Genomic DNA, 18,183 nt, shown 5'->3' with positions numbered 1-18,183 from the left:
CGTAGAATATATGTAAACGAAATTGTGACTTAGGATTTCAAGTACGTTAGTAAGGCAGTTTATAAAATAAATCAATGAAAGTAAATAAATATATGTTTTGGCTTTTGTACTGATAGACACAACCTTGTCAAGTGTTGTCTTATTCAATGACATGTAGTACATTCACTTTTTTTTATTACACAGACAAGAAAAGATTCAGGCCAAAATAATGGTAACCACAGGTGTAGAAAACAGTTAATTGGACATCATTATCTAAATATTGACTCAGACAACAGCAATAATCTTCTTGTGGTAATCACCACACTCCAAATTAATTAGTCAAATCTGGTTCCTAATCCTTCAATTCTGACTGATGATAAGTTGAAGTCAATATCAATTTGTAATTTTGTAAACAAAAATCCGCTCATGTTACCAACCATGATTATTCCTGTTTTGCTATGTAATAGCTTATTATAGTCAGTCATGTATAGATGCAATATTCATGTGCAACTTAGCCCTTTTCCGAGGAGGAACACATATGGCACTATCTGTTGTGGCCTTGTGTAAATAGAGGAACAAATGACAAGACTTAACCACTATAAACAGCGCCCTCCTATTGAATCCACCATATATCGAACTGGCTTATAGTTGTACAATATTAGTTATCCGGCGAGCGCGAGTGGAACACAGAATAATGTCGTCTGCTGTGTCCCACATACCACGAGGCCGATTAGTGGGACACAGATGCACTACATTTTCCGTGTTTCACGAGCGCGAGCGTGATAACGAATTTATCTTCAAGCAAACTTTACACGCAGTAGCACGCTTTACATGAACATTTCAACAGTTTCAGCGCATGCAGCTGGGAGTGTCGCTCACATCTTGGAATAGCGCAATACGCAGGGTGCGATATGGACCGTGCAATACAGCCTCATAGCACACTGTTGTTGACATGGATCGACCAATCAGAATCGAGAATACAAGTTTACTTGAAGATAAAAGAAAACGACGACTCTCTACCTAGCGGAACTGACAATCAGTCTTTTGTTTCCATGGTTATGTAGTATAACATCCCCCCACCGACCCCCTCCCCCCCAAAAAAAAATCATTTACACTTGATTGGATATAGAATTCCTTTCGTCTCAACAAACGAGATTATATTTACCTGGTCCTTCCAACGGGAAGTTGTAATTGATATTAACTCCACTTGAACCAACAATGTTAGGGTTGTTGCTACCGCTGATAGTGCCGCTGTTTCCGATGGTTCCAGTTGGTTGTGGGGAACCTACAGTACAAACAGAAGCAAAAAGTAATATATCCTGTAAAAAGTAACAGCCGATAAAATGATACATGTACTTGATTCCATCTCGAACTGTCGTCTGTACTTGGACACATTGTCTTTGGGCCATAACAAAGGAAGTTTAACATTGGCATCCACCACCCGCAACTCCCCACGGCAGCCGCACGAAAATTTTATAATTTTGCAAAACTGTCAATAAAATACTATTCTCAATATTACAAACGACACCTAAAAATGAGATACTAATGGGCAATCCCACGGTTACTCATGTTACATTTTTGATGTACTTTTGGGTTTCCTTGGGCTGTAATTACCTTACTGAAAAGGTTAGATAACTGTTATTCCCATGGTAGATAGAGTAGACCTAGACGCACCAGAGGTGGCAGCAAGTCATTTTTTCTCAAGTCCAAGTCAAGTCACAAGTCATTAGGTCCAGTCACAAGTCAAGTCACAAGTCATTTGGTCTAAACACAAGTCAAGTCACAAGTATCTTTGTCCAAGAACACGTCAAGTTGCACATTATTTTGTCCAGCTGTAATAAGCTAAAAGAATTAACCTGGCGTGAACTTACGAGTTATTTTGAACATGCCTCCTTAATTCCCCTTTTTCAATGTGTTGCAATTACTATTCTTGTAGTTTATCACATATCTGTCGGATATTAGCCCTTTGTATACTTTAATAAATTTACTTTACATTGTAGAAATAAATGTTGAGATGACCGTGAAAAAAAGACTTCCTCACTCGATTACACGTAGTATACTAACACTTTATTGTTCAATTTTCATGTATACTAAACGCCTACCAATGGGTTAGGCTATCCGGTATTTTACATGCAATTGACAAAGGCCTGCTTTCTTTTCATGAAAGGTTCCTTTCAAAGTTTGTTCAACCAATACATTAAGCAAGAGACAATTGGTCATTGAAAACTGTAGTTTGTTGTGACAGTCTTATTGAACACTTTTTTAAACTAGTGGGAACTTTTCATTTTACTGGATTCAGTCACTGAGGTCTATTTTCTGGAATGAAAAAGCTAATTAAAAGTATAATAGCTTAATTAAAGTGTATTGGGTCGCTCGAGTAGCGTCTGACTTGGGTTGGTAACAAGTCATTTTTTGCAATCCCAAGTCAAGTCACAAGTCATTGTTTGCAAGTCCAAGTCAAGTCACAAGTCAAAGCTGGTATTTACAAGTCAAGTCACAAGTCACAAAAAAAGCGACTCGAGTCCGACTCGAGTCCAAGTCACATGACTCGAGTCAGCAACTCTGAGACCCACCTAAGCACTAAAGATGACATCCAGAAAAATGTGTTGTGTATGATAAACACGACCCCCAAATTTGGTTACTCACGTTACATTTTCGTAACGTGAGTAACCGATTTTGTTCGTCTTGTTTATCACACATAACACATTTTTCTGGATGTCATCTTTGGTGCTTAGGTAGGTCTAGGTCTACTCTATCTACCATGGGAATAACAGTTATCTAACCTTTTTAGTAAGGTTATTACAGCCCAAGGAAACCCAAAAGTACAACAAAAATGTAACGTGAGTAACCGTGGGATTGCCCTAAGGCATATTTCAAGATACTATGGTGTATGGTGTGTATGTTTGATGCCACGCTAGAGACTGAGGCCAGACTGCAACTTCGCGATCGTCAGTTGTCTGCATAGCACAGTACACAGTACACGTGTATACGAACTTTGACATTTTTACAAAGCGCTGCTTCTATCACTTGAGCCGATTGGTCCTTTGATTGCGGCACTCACTGAGTCAACCAATGGAAACGTTCATCTCAAGTTCCACATGTATTTCTGCACGCACTGTTCTCGATTTTGTACATGATTGAGTTGAGTAGGCTCATGGAGGCCTATTTCAAATCGATATTTTCACTTAATATTTTACTGATTTGCCTGAAACTGTTGGATCACATTAAGAACATTCCGTTGCATGTTTATCATGTTTACTATTGTTTACGATGAACTGGATGGGTGGAGCAATGCGTGCCACATTTTTCAACGATTGAATGGGATCTGACGGTGGTCCGTTGTCCTGTCGGACCCGCTGTCATGTTCTAGAATCGTGGCGCGGCGTGGGCAGCATCCAACACCACCACCATTTAGAAGACGGCCAACAGATTGATTTTATCACTAAAATAATGAATGATGAACAATAAAAAAAAAGCCTGCAGTCATATCATCTGGAAAATTTTGGGACGCAAATCTAAAACCTTCATTCTCATGGCCTTAAAAGAATATTATTTTTTTGCACATCTGACTGTTCATAGAAACAGAAGGCCAAGAAAAACCAGGCAATGACTCAAAATTTGGGAGAGGGGGAGGGCGGTAAATGCCCTTCTGTTCCCCAGTAAGGTTATAAATTGACTCCAAGCAACTAGCTAGTACACATATTCACCTGTTGCAACTGAGGGGGCGGGTACCTGAGCCTCCTGTTGCATTGTGGTAAATACACTGAGTGATAGTCTGATGGCAGGCTGCTTCAGATCACTCAGCCACAAACAGCAGTCCTGCGTGTCAATTATCAATAAAAATGCTCTGTTACATTTTGTTTGTTAGTAGTAATCTTGTTAATATTTTAAAGAGGTTGTGGAATGCTCGAAGACATTTCCGTCATTTTTCGGGTATATGTAGCCTAAGGTGTGATGAAATAAAAACGACTATTGTTTCTGTCATGAAATGAGTACAAAATGTACTTTTGAGAGCTGTTTTTCAGGTCCAGTTTTGACCCGAACGTGCAACTGTGTAAAAGTCGTCGTTGCGGGCAGCAAACAAAACACAGTAAATCGTAACGTAATAAACAGGACTCGTGTATGCTACGGTGCATCGGGAGTCCTGTTTATTACGTCACGATTTACTGTGTTTTGTTTGCTGCCCGCAACGACGACTTTTACACAGTTGCACGTTCGGGTCGAAACTGGACCTGAAAACAGCTCTCAAAAGTACCTTTTGTACTCATTTCATGACAGAAACAATAGTCGTTTTTATTTCATCACACCTTAGGCTACATATACCCGAAAAATGACGGAAATGTCTTCGAGCATTCCACAACCTCTTTAACATGAAGAAACATGCACACGACCAGTGGGTGGAGTGATTTCAAAAATCTATTGTGATGACGTGACGCTTTCGTAATACATACAGAAGACATGCATGACAGCCGTGGCAATGTCACGTTTTCTTGAGAATTGCCACTAAAATCATCCACAAATTTCATAGTCTTTCTTGTTCTGTTTGAAGTCTATTTTCATGAATGACTGCTGTATGCTATGAAGTATGTTTTATGGAATCTGGGTTGGGATAATAGAGGGAAAACGGACCATTTTTGTAATACACTGGGGATATAGTAGTCCAAAAATTTGGGACTCTCAATACTGTGTATGAGAGTCCCAAAACTTAAGGTATTGAAAACATGCAAAACAAGAGATTAGACTGGCACCTAAAACAACCAGTCCAACACAGCTTCAGTACTGCATCAATCAACCATGCCAAAAGAATTTAAGAAACATGTGGGATGAAGCGGGAACTAGTCTCGATTTACTACACATTTCTCCATAGTCAAGCCACCAGACTATTGTTGACACTGAATGAAGAGGTCAGTCTTTTCAAACAGTTGGACCATGGTTGGACATGTACCAGTCTAGTATGTAGCCCCATTTTGAAATCACTTGACTTCCCTCTCATGTACAAACTATTGAAGAAAAGTCTCCTTTAAAAATTGAATTGAGTCTGCAAACTTGGTTGGTGAAATACTGAGGACATTTTCTTTGCCCTAGTGACACATCTACCATGTCTACAAAAACAAAACATGCATGCCAAAAACATGTCAGCTTTCTCACTTCAATTTGTTGAACAGCCCTCCAAACTTCTTTCTTGCTGAGCTTCTGTCATCAGCACTGCACCTTCGAAACTGTAAAAATTACAATTTCAACGCCGTTGTCGAATTAAGTCCACAACAGCATTTCATGCATGTTCCTGTTCCTGCGTTCGTTAATTAAACGGCGCCCTCTTGAGGTTGCACACCATTTATTTATTTATTTGGACTCGCGAGTACGCGACGCTACGGTGGCCCCAAATTAACATTGCGATTTTGCTTGCACTTTGTTGCAGTTATTATGCAGAAATGCTGATGTCCGCGAGTTTTGTCTGTTTATGCCTTAATTTTTCACTTGATTTTCATCTGAATAAGAATGTCCGAAGTTTCTTTATCCACATTTGGTTGTCATCATTTCTACAGTCAGAACGGATTTAAGCCTGAATGCTGTTGTAAATATGCTTTGCTTGCACTGCAGTTTTAAGTGTCTTCACATTAATCTTAGACTTATTAGCACCAAATTAAAACTCATACAAAATATACGCAAAATATAAACATTTCATACCACCTGACCACCTTTAACTCTATTCTGCATGTATGAATGTATGTCAATTAATTTTTCCACGTTTAAAGTCAATTATCGCTGCAAAACACATTTCTTTTTTTCCTTCGCATAATTGTCATCAGTTTATAGTAGCCAGGGTTTTTTCAAGGGGGGGGGGGGGGGGGGGAGCATGTTATGAGGGGCACCAATTAAGAGCGGACCTAAAAAAACCCCAACATTTTCCCAAATTTCCAGGTCACCACAAGTGCTGCAAATTTCGACCAAAAAAAACAAACAAAAACGGGGGGGGGGGGGGGGGCTCTTTTGATGCCAGAGGGCCCTCGATCTTTTTTCTTATCAATTTGTTTGCATTTCATAAAGCTGTACACTTCTTAGGAAAGTACAAAAAAAAGAGATTCCTCTTTGTTTTAATAACTCAAAGAATATACTTTCAGACACTAGAAAGCTTCCTTATAATTGGCAAGCACTGAGCAAATTTCGGATTTTGTTGGGGATGGGGGGGGGGGGGCAATGGGAATTTGTGGGGGCACCCCCCCCCCCCCTAACTGATTGAACTAACCATGGCTGTAGCCTCCGTGAACTAACACTGCCCTATACTCATATCTCTAGACCTGTTCTGCAGTACATAGCAAACATAGCATTAGAGCAGATTTGCTGATTAATATGCAAGACCGGCCGCATCTTGACCTCTAGATTTTGACCAATCAGCGGGCGCTTAATTTCTATTTCGGGTCTTCGGTCATTCACTGTTGTTGCGTCATAGACATGGATACAAACGAAGACCCTAGACTCGGCAACAATAAACTGGTTGTGGTCGCGCCGCACTCTATATTAGGCAAAAAAAAAAAATAAGTCGGTCTCTGGTCAGCGCGCCCGTCAATTTTAATCATGCGCGTCGATCTTTTTTTCCCCAAAATGTTCCGAGGTAGCCCAAACAGTGCCCTCTATTTCCGCACCTCCTCAATGTTTTTTTACCAAAGAGCACCAAAGAATGGGAAATTGCACCAAGGCAAATGATCGAAAGCACCAAGGCAAATTATGGAGGACACCAATGTACATGAGGAGGACACCAAAAAAGCAAAGTAGTACCCACTTTGTCTGTACAATCCAAGCATGAAGAAAAAAAAGGAAAAAAAAAGCACAAAAAAAAAAAGCCGCGTGGCCGCGTCAGTTCCGGAACTTTGGTCTGACCAGAGACCGAATATTTTTTTCTTTTGGCCTTCTGTTACACTATACGCACCCCGCTGCTGTTGTATTACCAAATACTGCATTCGAATTGACCAATCACAAGTTTAGTCCTGATTTGGGAATGAAATAATGTCACGATTTAGTAAAGTCGACTCCGATAAAGTCCATATAGGAGACTTGGCTCCGTTGATAAGGCCAAAAAAAAAAGTATCCGGTTTCTGGTATGCGCGTGCGTCGCTGTAAGCCATGCGCGTCGGCAAAATGAAAAAGTTTTTTTTTCTATGAAAGATGTCTCAAAACCGCCAAACTCACTGATTTGACTGGAATCCTGCTGCTGCACATTTTTAACGTGTTTTTAGATGGAGTTATGGTCGAGAATAAGCTTTATGTGGCCTCTCTGGACTCATATCCCATATAGGCCTATTTGTACTAAGTTTAGTCGGGCACCATTTGCAGTCATCAGCCGACATTTAAAGCAAAAAAGTCGGGTAAAAAAAAAAAAAAAAGCCGCGTCGCCGCACCACTTTTTGGGCAAGCTCCATACCAGAAACCAGAGACTTTTTTTTTGGCCTAACCGGCGTTACTCAGACTAGTTCTGCAGTAGCTAGAATAGGACTACTAACAATTTAAGGACAGCTGCTTCTTACAATGACAATACAATAAGGGCAAAATATAAAATGCGAAACAATGTAAAGTAAAAAAAATGCGAAACAATGTAAAGTGAAAAAATTTCAATTTATTTCAAAAATTAGAGTTACATCAAAATATAAAATTACATCATAATAAAATTGAATGATTTTTTTGAAAATGGATATTTGGTCCAAATTTCAGCTTAAAAAATTTCAATTTATTTCAAAAATTAGAGTTACATCAAAATATAAAATTACATCATAATAAAATTGAATGATTTTTTTGAAAATGGATATTTGGTCCAAATTTCAGCTTAAAAATTTATTCTGGTAAAAGTAGAATTTTGAAACTAGATTTCCACAAATGTTAGTACACGAGAACAAAGAGATGTCTCCACAAAGATACATATTTCAGTAAAAGGAATGGCAATGCAATATGGAAAATGAACAATATCAAATAGAATTTGTGGGCTTCGTCGCTACTTTGCTGTTCAAAGGTGTGTGCGAATGTTAACATTTGATAGAAAAATACAGCGTAAACCACACATCAGGCACCAATTATGTAGCCGGCATGATAGAATCAACTTTTACTAGTTTACGCCTTTCTTAATGTTTGCTATTGAGATTTTATTCTTTTCCAGCTAAATAGCGAAAACAAAAAATTCACAAGCTGTATATCATATAGTGTTCTCACCCAAAAAAAATATCTATATTTCAAAATGAAAATGCATGAGCACTTGATTTTAGTAAAAGATGATACATAAACTAAAGTAATACAATAAATCTTAAGAGAAAACTAGTACATGTATTTCAGCAGCCCATCTTCACTGGGAGTATGTAGTCTTGACTTGGTTGGGCTTGGCCTGGCTGGATCGATGGGGACTTGGCAGGAACTTGTCGGGAACTGTAGACTCGGCGGGATACATAGGCTGGATTTCTGTTGCCGTTGTGCCTAGAGCAGGACAAGAGAATAAACTTATAAGCATGGCAGGTTAACGGAGGATCAATATTAGGTTTTGCCCTTCACCGACGTATATTGGACTTGAACTCACAACCTCCTTTCTATTGCAGGTGCGTTCTATTGCGGGATCAGTTCGCTGGTTCGAATCTGATGTACATAGCAGTGGGTACCGCATTAACTATTCATAAGATGGAATTTGCGTCGGGGGCCAAATCAATTTTAGGTTTTGCCCTTCACCAACCTATCAACAGTGTGTTACCTCTCGAGCGAAAGTTGGACAAAATCAATAGGGTGGGACTCGAACCCACAACCTCCTGCTTTGTATATACGTCGGTGAAGGGCAAAACCTAATATTGATTTACATCACCATGCCGCAAATGCTGCAAATTCCATCTTATAAAAAAGAGGAGATGGGTGCTACAACGTACCAACAACCCTGTCTCTAGTGCAGTTCAGTGGCCATTAGTGAAGACAAAAGTCACCGGCCACCAAATTTATAACTCTAGATCTCGTGGTTGTGGTTGCAAGTTCTGCTACCCGGACCGCCCACACGCGCTGCCAACAATTCCCACATATTCCTAAGAAAGTGCATGATGACCTAATTCTGGGGAGTTAGGATTTAATAAAAAAAACTGGGGGCGCAAAATTCATCCCGTTACACAAACACAATTGCACTTGATTTGACCTAACGCTTTTCCCAAGTCAAAAAAATACACTTAATTGTCACCTTCCTGGTCAATTGACCCTAGTCAATTGTCATTTGACCAAGAAAAATGTCATTTTGACCCAGAAGTATGTCAGGTCAAATCTGACCCAGATTCCAGGTCGAATCTGACCCGGAACTTATAAGAGTGTATATAAGTTCGACTTTGATGACAAACCACTGTGTCATTATGTAGAAGGTGAACAGATTTGAGCTGACATTATTGTCAGGTTGACATAGACAATTGTCATTTTGACATACAAATTTATCATTATGCATACAATGCGCGGAGACATTTGGTTTTTGCAATGCAAGTAAATTATTTCTTTAATTTCTCTTCACATTACCCATGCACCGAGTATAAAGAAATGTACCTGTATTAACCCTGCAGACATTTGGCAATATCTTCTCTTCCGATGTTCTTCAATGCTGTGCACAACGTGGTCACCTGTTGTTTATCACTGGAGGACTGGGCCTGTTTCCATGATACAAGCATATCGAGAGCCTGCCTTATATAATTATTTGGGTATTTGTTCTCGATAGTCTCAACCTGTGTCGCGGAAAAACGCAGCTCCTTAAGTGCCAGTGATGTCCATTTTGCAGAAAGTTTCTCAGCAACCTCGTACAGAGTTTTGTCATCTAAACATGCTCCTGAACAAAAATGAAAAGAGTTTTGCTGCCAAAAATTAGAAGCAAAAACATTTGATTCGTAGCAAAATCAAGAAGTGCGTTGGACTTCCCAATGGTTTGGATTAGTGCTTTGCCACTATCAGGATCTTCGTCATAGAATTTCCGAATGTATTCTTTAACATCCTCGTCAGTAAACCCAGAACTTTTACGTGTGTGCAAGGATTTCGGGCAAGTAATTCCGACATCAGTGTCTCAAGATGAGAGGGGCGGGTCGATACACAGATGAAACATTCCTGGTATACTTTTCTGTTGAGTGCTTTTAGGATAAATCCGAAGATTTTTGGTCTTCATTTCATCAAAAGCATCCAAGAGAATCAAGACCTCATTTTGGTTGGCTAGGATGAATTTATCAAGTTCGTCTTTTTCTATTCCTGATTTTTCGCCAAGAATTTAATCGAAAGTGGAATCAACAAGGTTGGATTCTTGCGACAGGGCACGCATCTACTTAAAAGAAAGACAAGCTTGAACCTCTTCAGGATTTTGCTTGCCTCATTGGCCCATGCAGTCATATCTCATCAAAATTGGTTGACTTCCCCATTACTGGAACGAGCCCAGTCTAATAAGGCTTTCTTAGATGTAGGTAGCTCTCCAGCACTTAACTAGTTCGTCACTCGTCACTCAAATTCTAATGGGAGGTAAGTGACTCTGGACAATAACGCACATACATTGGGGATAGCCTGACTGTATGATCATGGAGCTATAAAAAAGGCTCCATGGTATGTTCTAGGACAAACCATGCACTTCTGCTACATGTGCGAACATATTTATGGTCATTAACTGATTGGAAGCCATTATCTCAGTAAGGTGCTCATGAATGCAAACCCGAGAATCCCGGGTTCGCGAAAGCCACATTAGACTGGTCTCAGTCCAGTATGCGACACCTCCCATGCCAAAGAAAATGAGGCGTTTGATGAGTTCCCCATTTTGGCATACTCTGTTGAGTTTCCAATTTCTCCTTTCTGGCCAGTCACTGCTACCCCTTCCTGTGTTTCTAACTGTACTTTCCAGCTATGTGCATTTGGCCATTATCAACCCCAGGCAACAACTGCACGTAATTGGCTGTTGTTTTATAAACTCCCTTCAAAATGTCCCTAGTCTTGATACCAGCTTCTTGGTAGGGATCCTCACCTTTTGGTTCTTGGCCTGGTGTCTGTTGAGGTCCGGGTGCAGGCGCTCCTATTCAGATCAAAACAAGAAAAAAAACAGCTCATGTTACCAACCATGATTATTCATGTCCCCTCCCCTATTAGCTCATTATTTCAATAATTTGTGCATGCAAGCAAAATTAATGTGTAACTTTTCAGATGAGTCACCCATAGGGGGCGCTACTTGTCGTGGATACATACAGGAACAAATTACAAGACTAAAACCACCATAAACAGCGCCCTCCTATTGTATCTACCATGTACTAGCTTATAGTTGTACCAAAGAAATTGGTGACTCTCTAGCTTGCACAACCAGCAATCGGTCTTTTGTGTCCACGTTTGTGTAGTATACCACCCCCCCCCCCACCCACCAAAACAAAAAAATTAAAAGTTCATTAACACTTCATTAGATATAAAATTGCTTTTATCTTAAAGGGAATATGCAACATTTGCTTTTGCTGTAATTTTCAGAAATGGATAGATTTGGGGGATTAGTATTTTATAGCAAATTATTGTTACACTGACTTGTTTGGAGTTTTGTGTTCATAGATGCTGGAAAAACCAAGAAAACAATCATGTTTATCTTGAAGTCTGGTTCTTTGACCCCACTTAAATTGAAATTGAGCAATTTATAGACGTCGGGGAATTGTAAGGTCAGGGAACCAGTCTATAAGGCTTTTACCCATTCATAGGTGTGTAATCGATTGCGCACAAAATTCATTAAATATGGTAAATTAGGGGCAGTATTTGACAAAAGCCAGCTTTTTCCAATGCTGGTCGGCCGACCCGCGTTGAAAATTGATACAAAAATACCACCTTTCTTGAAAATGACAGCACACCAGGTGCCATGATTTTACAGGATGCTTTAGACTGTCATAATTTACTAACAGTCCAGTAAGGTATTTCATAATAATTTGGTAGTTTTGTTTTTTTGATGTTTGCAAATATTGTATATTCCCTTTAAAGGGAAAATACAACATTTGCAAAATACCTTACTATGATGTTGGTAAATGACACGCTTAAGCATCCTGTAAAATTATGCACCTGGTGTAAAGCCATTTTCAAGAAAATGGTGTATTTGTATACATTTCCAACGCTGGTCGGTCGACCACCCTTGGAAAAGCGTAACTATTTTTCAATTACTGCTCCAAATTTACCATTTTCTTTAGTCTAAATTTTACTTTGGTGGCCATTGGTTCCATGTTCATGAACGGGTGCAGGCCAGCTAGACTGGTTCCCATACCTTACAATTTTTCCGGTATTTTTTATCCATTTCATCTTTAGTGGAGTCACGGAACCAGACTACTTGAATATTTTTGTTTTTCTTGGTTATTCCAGCATTTTCAAACACAAAACTTCAAACATGTCAGTGTAACAATATTTGATCTACTATACTAACCCCCCAAATAGTTCATTTCTGAAAATTACAGCAAAAGTCTTTTACATTCCTTTTTATAACAAACAAGGTTATATTTACCTGGTCTCTGTATCGGGTAGTTGTAATTATGGATACTAACTCCACATCCACCAACAATAGCAGGGCCGTTGTTACCGCTGATTGTACCAATGTTCCCGATGTATCCAGTTGGTTGTTGGGAACCTACAAGCAGAAGCAAAAAGTAAAATATCCTTTATAAAAAAACGCCGATAAAATGATACATGTACTTGATTCCATCTCCATTTGTCGTTTGTACTTGGATAACATTGCCTTTAAAGGGAATATACAACATTTTCAAACATAAAAAAAAACAAAGCTACCAAATTATTATGAAATATCTTAGTTGACTGTTAGTGAATGACGGTTTCATAAGTATCCTGTAAAATCATTGCACCTGGTAGGCCTATGCTGACATTTTCAACAAAATGGTATTTTTGTATCAATTTCCAACGCTGGTCAGCCGACCGACGTTGAAAAAAAAAAACTGGCTTTTTTTCAAATATGCCCCCAATTTACCATATTTATTTTAGTTTCAATTTTGTTTGCAACCGATAACACACCAATAAACAGGTACAAGCCAGCTAGACTAGTTCCCTGACCTAACAATTCCCAAATGTCTATAAATCTCTCCAAATGTTTCAATTTAAGTGGGGTCAGGGAACCAGACTAAAAGAGCAAGATGGTTTATCTTGGTTTTTCTACTAACACAGAACTTTTGAAAATTCTAGCAAAAGCAACTGTACTTGTACATATTTTTTCATCTGACCATTGATAGAAAAAGAAGTACATGAAGAAGCAGGCTATGAGTATGACTCAAAAAATACATTGAGGAGTGGGGGGTGTGAGGGTGGGGGGGGGGGGAAGTGGGGGTGGGGGTGGGGTGGGATGGTGAATGCCCCTCCACTCCCCAGTAAGGTTATAAATTGACTCCAAGCAACTAGCTAAGTTTACGGACTCACCTGTTGCGGCTGAGGGGGCTGCTTTAGGTTGTTTATCCATGGTTCTTTGGTAGTTCTAGGAGTAGGTACTTTGGATCACCCGGCCGGCCACAAATGGAAGTCCTGTTTGTCAATGATTAAGTAATGAAAAGCTGAAATAAAGCTGTTATTGTCTAGTGTACGTGTAAATATAACGTGCGCTGAAATTTATCAAACCTCAAAAGATCAGTTTGTATATTCCAAATTAGAATAACTTGTTCCACTGGAAAAGAGGTTCCTTTTGCCTTGTCATCAGTTGTCGTGGGTGTGTTAAAAACTCTGCTAAAATTATTGGCAAGTTTACCTATATCGTCAGACCTCCTAAAGCTACGCACTCCTATTTCTGCGCACTAGCTCGCCTTCAAGTTATATTTTGCAAGGCATGCATCCTAAAAAATGACATACATGTACTTTCACTGGGATCGTATCCTTTGATGCATGAACTTTAACCAGCAGCTGAAAATGATGTGGAAATTGAAGGCTTTACTAGGAATTCAGGCAAAAAAACGAAAAATATCGGCATTTTACTGATAATTTATTAAGTGCAAATGCAGGCAGATCGATGCTCCTGGGCCTGCAGAAGTTGAAAATATGACCGAAAGGTGACCTTTCTTGGTCTCCCAACATCGTCAGTATTATAGTTAAGATGTCATAGATAAGAATTTGTAGTTTCTACAAGGGTGTAAAACTTACGGTCCAACTAAAAAGACACATTTCTAATATTATATTGGATTTTTTTTGTCATAAGGTTTAAAATCCGACATCTTAAAAACTGTCTCTGTTGATTGGGATGATCAGAATAACAATATCATTGGGATCTACATTTAATAGGTAAATAAGTATAAAATCTATTTATGTAATACATGTAGATACATATAGGCCTTTGTATAAATCTCCAAAATGGGATATTGAAAATAATCTTGAAATTACAAAAAGGTTTTGGCATTGAAAAAGAATGTGTGTTTGAAAACTCAGGAAACATATTTTCCTAAAGCCAACAAGTCTAAGTTAATTATTAAAAAAAAAATGTATATCAATTGAGTTACATATCCATGGTCCGGATAGCCCCACTAGTGTGGCCGTCGGTATGCTGCGCTGAACCTCTGGCCACACTAGTGGGGCTATGGTCCGGACAGCACATATTTTTCTTCAAGTGTCCCCTGCGCAGGCTACCACCAGTGCGTAGTTTTTTGTTGTTTTTTACATCATTGTTGTGCCCATTCTTGAAAATCACGCATTCTCGAGAATGGGCATGCACATTCTCGAGAATGGGCGCGCATTCTTAAGAATGAGCGCCCATTCTTAAGAACGAGCACGCGTTCTTAAGAATGAGCGCTCATTCTTAAGATTGGGTGGGAATATCACGTGCACAATTTATGAATTTTGCCCAATCTTAACAAACATTGCACGACATAATTATGTTAAAAAAATTGTATAGCGGTTAAAAGGGAAACAATTCATATAAAGAGGAAAGAAAATGTGCTATGCTTCTGTACTCGTATAACTACGATAATTTGAATCAAATTAAACCTGTTATTATTGCTTTTTTCTGCCCACTATGGGAAGTTTTGTAATAACGGAGGACTGGGAACTAGTCTGGGAAGTGCTTTGTTTAGGCTAGACAAGTTACAAGTCCCTGCATGTATCATATGCGTGCCACGAAAAAAAACGATGTCCAGAAGCTGCCAAAATTGCTCTTTTGACTAGATAGAATCCAGCTCTGCGACGTTATGGTGGGATGTGAACAATAAATTGGTGGCAATTTAAATGGGAAATAGCATTAGCACTATGGGATGTCGCAGTATTCATTCTCATTCTTCACATTCTTCATTCTTACGTCCCCCCCCCCCCCCCGCTTTTATCATGGAGGAAGGAATTAATTCCTTCCTCCATGCTTTTATTATCCCAAAAATCAGAATTCTTTGCACTAGTATTATTATGTCTCTTATATTTTCCCGGTCCCCCCCCCCATATTAATACGCCTTTACTTATCATATCCACTCTACTTTTCAGCGCCTTGCGTTGCAACAGTATAATTATTGAGAATCAGTGAACGAGGATTCAGCTAGACTTGCCAAGCGCAGCCGGTGCTCGGCATCGACAAGACCGTTATCTTGTCGCGCATTCTCGAGAATGTGCGCTCAATCTGGAAGAGTTATTTTTGCCAAGATTGAGCAAGGATCCAGTTGCACATTCTCAAGAATGTGCATGCCCATTCTCGAGAATGCGTGATTTTCAAGAATGGGCACAACATTCGCATTGCATCATGGGTATGGATGACAAACAAAACCTACGACTCGACTCGAGGCAGCGCAGCCAGTCTTGTTTAGGTGTTTCACATTAACAATAACATGTCAAATATGACGAAACTTTGTCAGTTTGGAGATTAAATACAATATGAAATGTCCACTTACCTCAGAAAAGTGTCTGTAGTATTTATCTGTGAGAACAGACCTGTTGAATTTGAGCAAGATTTTGGAAGTGGGCGGCAATGGCAATACGAACCATTGTGGCGCCCAGTAAATGGGATTTGCCTTACGTCATAGCAAAAAATAAACGGGGAACCCCCATAGCCAATCAGCAAGGGCGCCCTCAGTCTAGGGAAGCCCTCTGCGCGATGCGCCCGCTGGAGTTCCGAAGGGGAGATGAGTATTTGTTAATTTCTTGTATTATTATCAATTCATTTTATAGGATGCCACATTCGGGTTTCGTTGCGCTTAAAATAGTATTTAGTGGGTTTCGTTTTCCATTTTCCATATACAATTTTTCTTTTTTTGTTTCGGTAAACAAGTTTTTTCAAAGTTTTTAGTTGTTGCGGTACGTGTTTCTGTTCCAAAGTAAAGCAAATAATTAAATACATTGTATTGTCGAAATACAAAATGTTGTTTTTATTTACAAATGGAAAACGGTGCCTTTATTATTCGTTTTCTTCGCTATACATATTTAAGGAATACTGTAACTCGGTAGTCGATACCGTCCCTTTTTCTTCATACAGATTCCGAAACGGGAAAAGGTAAAGGGTTCGTTTTTCCTTTTCTTTTGACAGAAAACGGTAAACGGAAAAGGTTTCGTTTTTCCTTTATCTTTATTCGATTATAACGGTATTAATTGATTGGTATATGTACTCGAATCGTTTAGTCTGTCATGCTTTGCCAATTTGCTCTTAATTATGTTGGCGCGAACCAGCGCACATACCGTCTATTATAAAAGGCTATTCGCGACGTGCATGTTGATATTCTGCTCGCGTGGAGCTAAAAATAAAGCGAGGGAACTCATTGCATTACTGAACAAGTGTATTTTACAATCAAAATGGCGAACAGCGAGGTTCGAGAGTTGTGCAACATCGTTGATAGGTAACCCAGAAGTGCGCGAGAATTATTTTGTTGGGCTTCGCTCGGGCGTTGCATCATATAACAGCCTTCAATTCCAGTTTCTTCTGTTTACAAAACAAAACAAATTAAGGTACAGTACAGTGCAACATAACACACACTGTAAAAATTGACTGCACCTCATGCATCTGTGCGCTAGCACATTGTTGTCCCCAAATCATGAACACTTAAGGCTCTCGGCAGGAAACTGAGGCCGTTGAGATTATTTGCAACAACACAAAAGTGACGCTCAATTGCATGCGTTGTTCTTATTAGGAGGTTGCCAGTTATGTATCATGGTGTACTTGAAGCACATAGGGTGACAGTCGGCTTAACCTCAGGCGTGTGTTTCACCCAACGTTGACACTTCACGTGCATCAACTTGTTCAATTCACGTGTATGACGTGGAGTCCCTTTTTACAGTGCAATAATTGATACAAATATTAATGATCGATCACACCAGAACCAATAGTGAGATACAAACATAATGTATTTGGCTTAATGAAAATCAGAATGCACTCCATACGTCTACTCTCGGCCACTACTTGCAAACAATGGAGAATTTCCAGTTTTGTATTTTAAAGAGTTTTAATGTGTGATTACAAATCAATGAAAAACAGGAAAATATCTAATCCGCTTGAATAATTTGAAACTCTAAAAGTCTTTCAATTCAGAAACTTTGTAAATAAAGTGAATCTTTTATCATCTTAGCCAATACAAGACACTGTGATAGACTGTTTGACATCACACTTGACTGCTATCGAAAATGTTAGAAAATTCTTTCAATTTTCTTTGAATCCATATTTCAATCAATCAATCAATAACTCTATATTCCACATAACATGGTGCAACAGATTTGAACGGATAAAATTAAGATACATTTATCTTTGATTTTAAGATAAATGTGGACGGAGGTCATCCGAAAAGCAGAGCTTGTCGAGTTGGGGCCCTCACATTAATTCATGGTTCGACACATGATTATGACATAATGACACTTACACATTGGTTAGACAAAACAATATGATTAGTAACAGAAATAAGGAACAAATAAACGAAACCTGTAACCAGTAACCCCGTGAGATTTCATCAGTTTCCAAATAATTATTCATTAAACAAGTCTTATATTTACGTTTAAATAGAGACAGACTGGATGCACTTTTTAAGGAAGTGTCCAACGAGTTCCACAGCTTAGGACCCTCATGCTTAGTTTTGGTTGCAAGCTTGATGGTGCAAAGAAACGATGAAATTCACTAAACTGTCTTGTAAAATATTGATGAATTGTATCATTTTTTATGAACATTGAACAAATATATTTGGGTAAGTTAGTATTGATGCATGAGGGTAGCTAGCTGGGAAGAATATCACTGACTTTTAATGTTTTACAGTGATAGAACAGAGGATTACTATGTTCTTGAAA

General features: G+C 39.0%; 2 protein-coding genes across 4 annotated transcripts in view; both read right to left on the bottom strand.

Moving 5' to 3' along the window:
* Positions 1–5,306, bottom strand: part of LOC119720168 (NACHT, LRR and PYD domains-containing protein 12-like) — a 30,599-nt gene extending 25,293 nt beyond the window's left edge. Inside the window, exons 1-3 of one of the 2 annotated variants that reach the window (XM_038189732.1) lie at positions 5,128–5,306; positions 3,687–3,798; positions 1,145–1,264 (exon numbers count right to left, since the gene is read on the bottom strand). In XM_038189732.1, the coding sequence (XP_038045660.1) occupies positions 1,145–1,264; positions 3,687–3,729 (163 nt within the window). In that variant the 5' untranslated portion in view covers positions 3,730–3,798; positions 5,128–5,306. The remainder of the gene's footprint in view (positions 1–1,144; positions 1,265–3,686; positions 3,799–5,127) is intronic. The other variant, XM_038189734.1, reaches the window with a different exon arrangement.
* A 2,420-nt stretch (positions 5,307–7,726) lies between these two features.
* LOC119720179 overlaps positions 7,727–18,183 on the bottom strand; it is a 33,623-nt gene continuing 23,166 nt past the window's right edge. The window contains exons 2-6 of one of the 2 annotated variants that reach the window (XM_038189747.1): positions 13,381–13,482; positions 12,461–12,583; positions 10,967–11,014; positions 9,523–9,799; positions 7,727–8,436 (exon numbers count right to left, since the gene is read on the bottom strand). In XM_038189747.1, the coding sequence (XP_038045675.1) occupies positions 9,528–9,799; positions 10,967–11,014; positions 12,461–12,583; positions 13,381–13,420 (483 nt within the window). In that variant the 5' untranslated portion in view covers positions 13,421–13,482 and the 3' untranslated portion in view covers positions 7,727–8,436; positions 9,523–9,527. The remainder of the gene's footprint in view (positions 8,437–9,522; positions 9,800–10,966; positions 11,015–12,460; positions 12,584–13,380; positions 13,483–18,183) is intronic. The other variant, XM_038189748.1, reaches the window with a different exon arrangement.

This window comes from Patiria miniata, unplaced genomic scaffold (assembly GCF_015706575.1).
Source record: "Patiria miniata isolate m_02_andy unplaced genomic scaffold, ASM1570657v1 HiC_scaffold_9, whole genome shotgun sequence".
In the NCBI taxonomy this organism is placed as follows: Eukaryota; Metazoa; Echinodermata; class Asteroidea; order Valvatida; family Asterinidae; genus Patiria; species Patiria miniata.
Note: the sequence above shows the minus strand (reverse complement) of the source record. Positions and strands in the feature narration are given on the sequence as shown.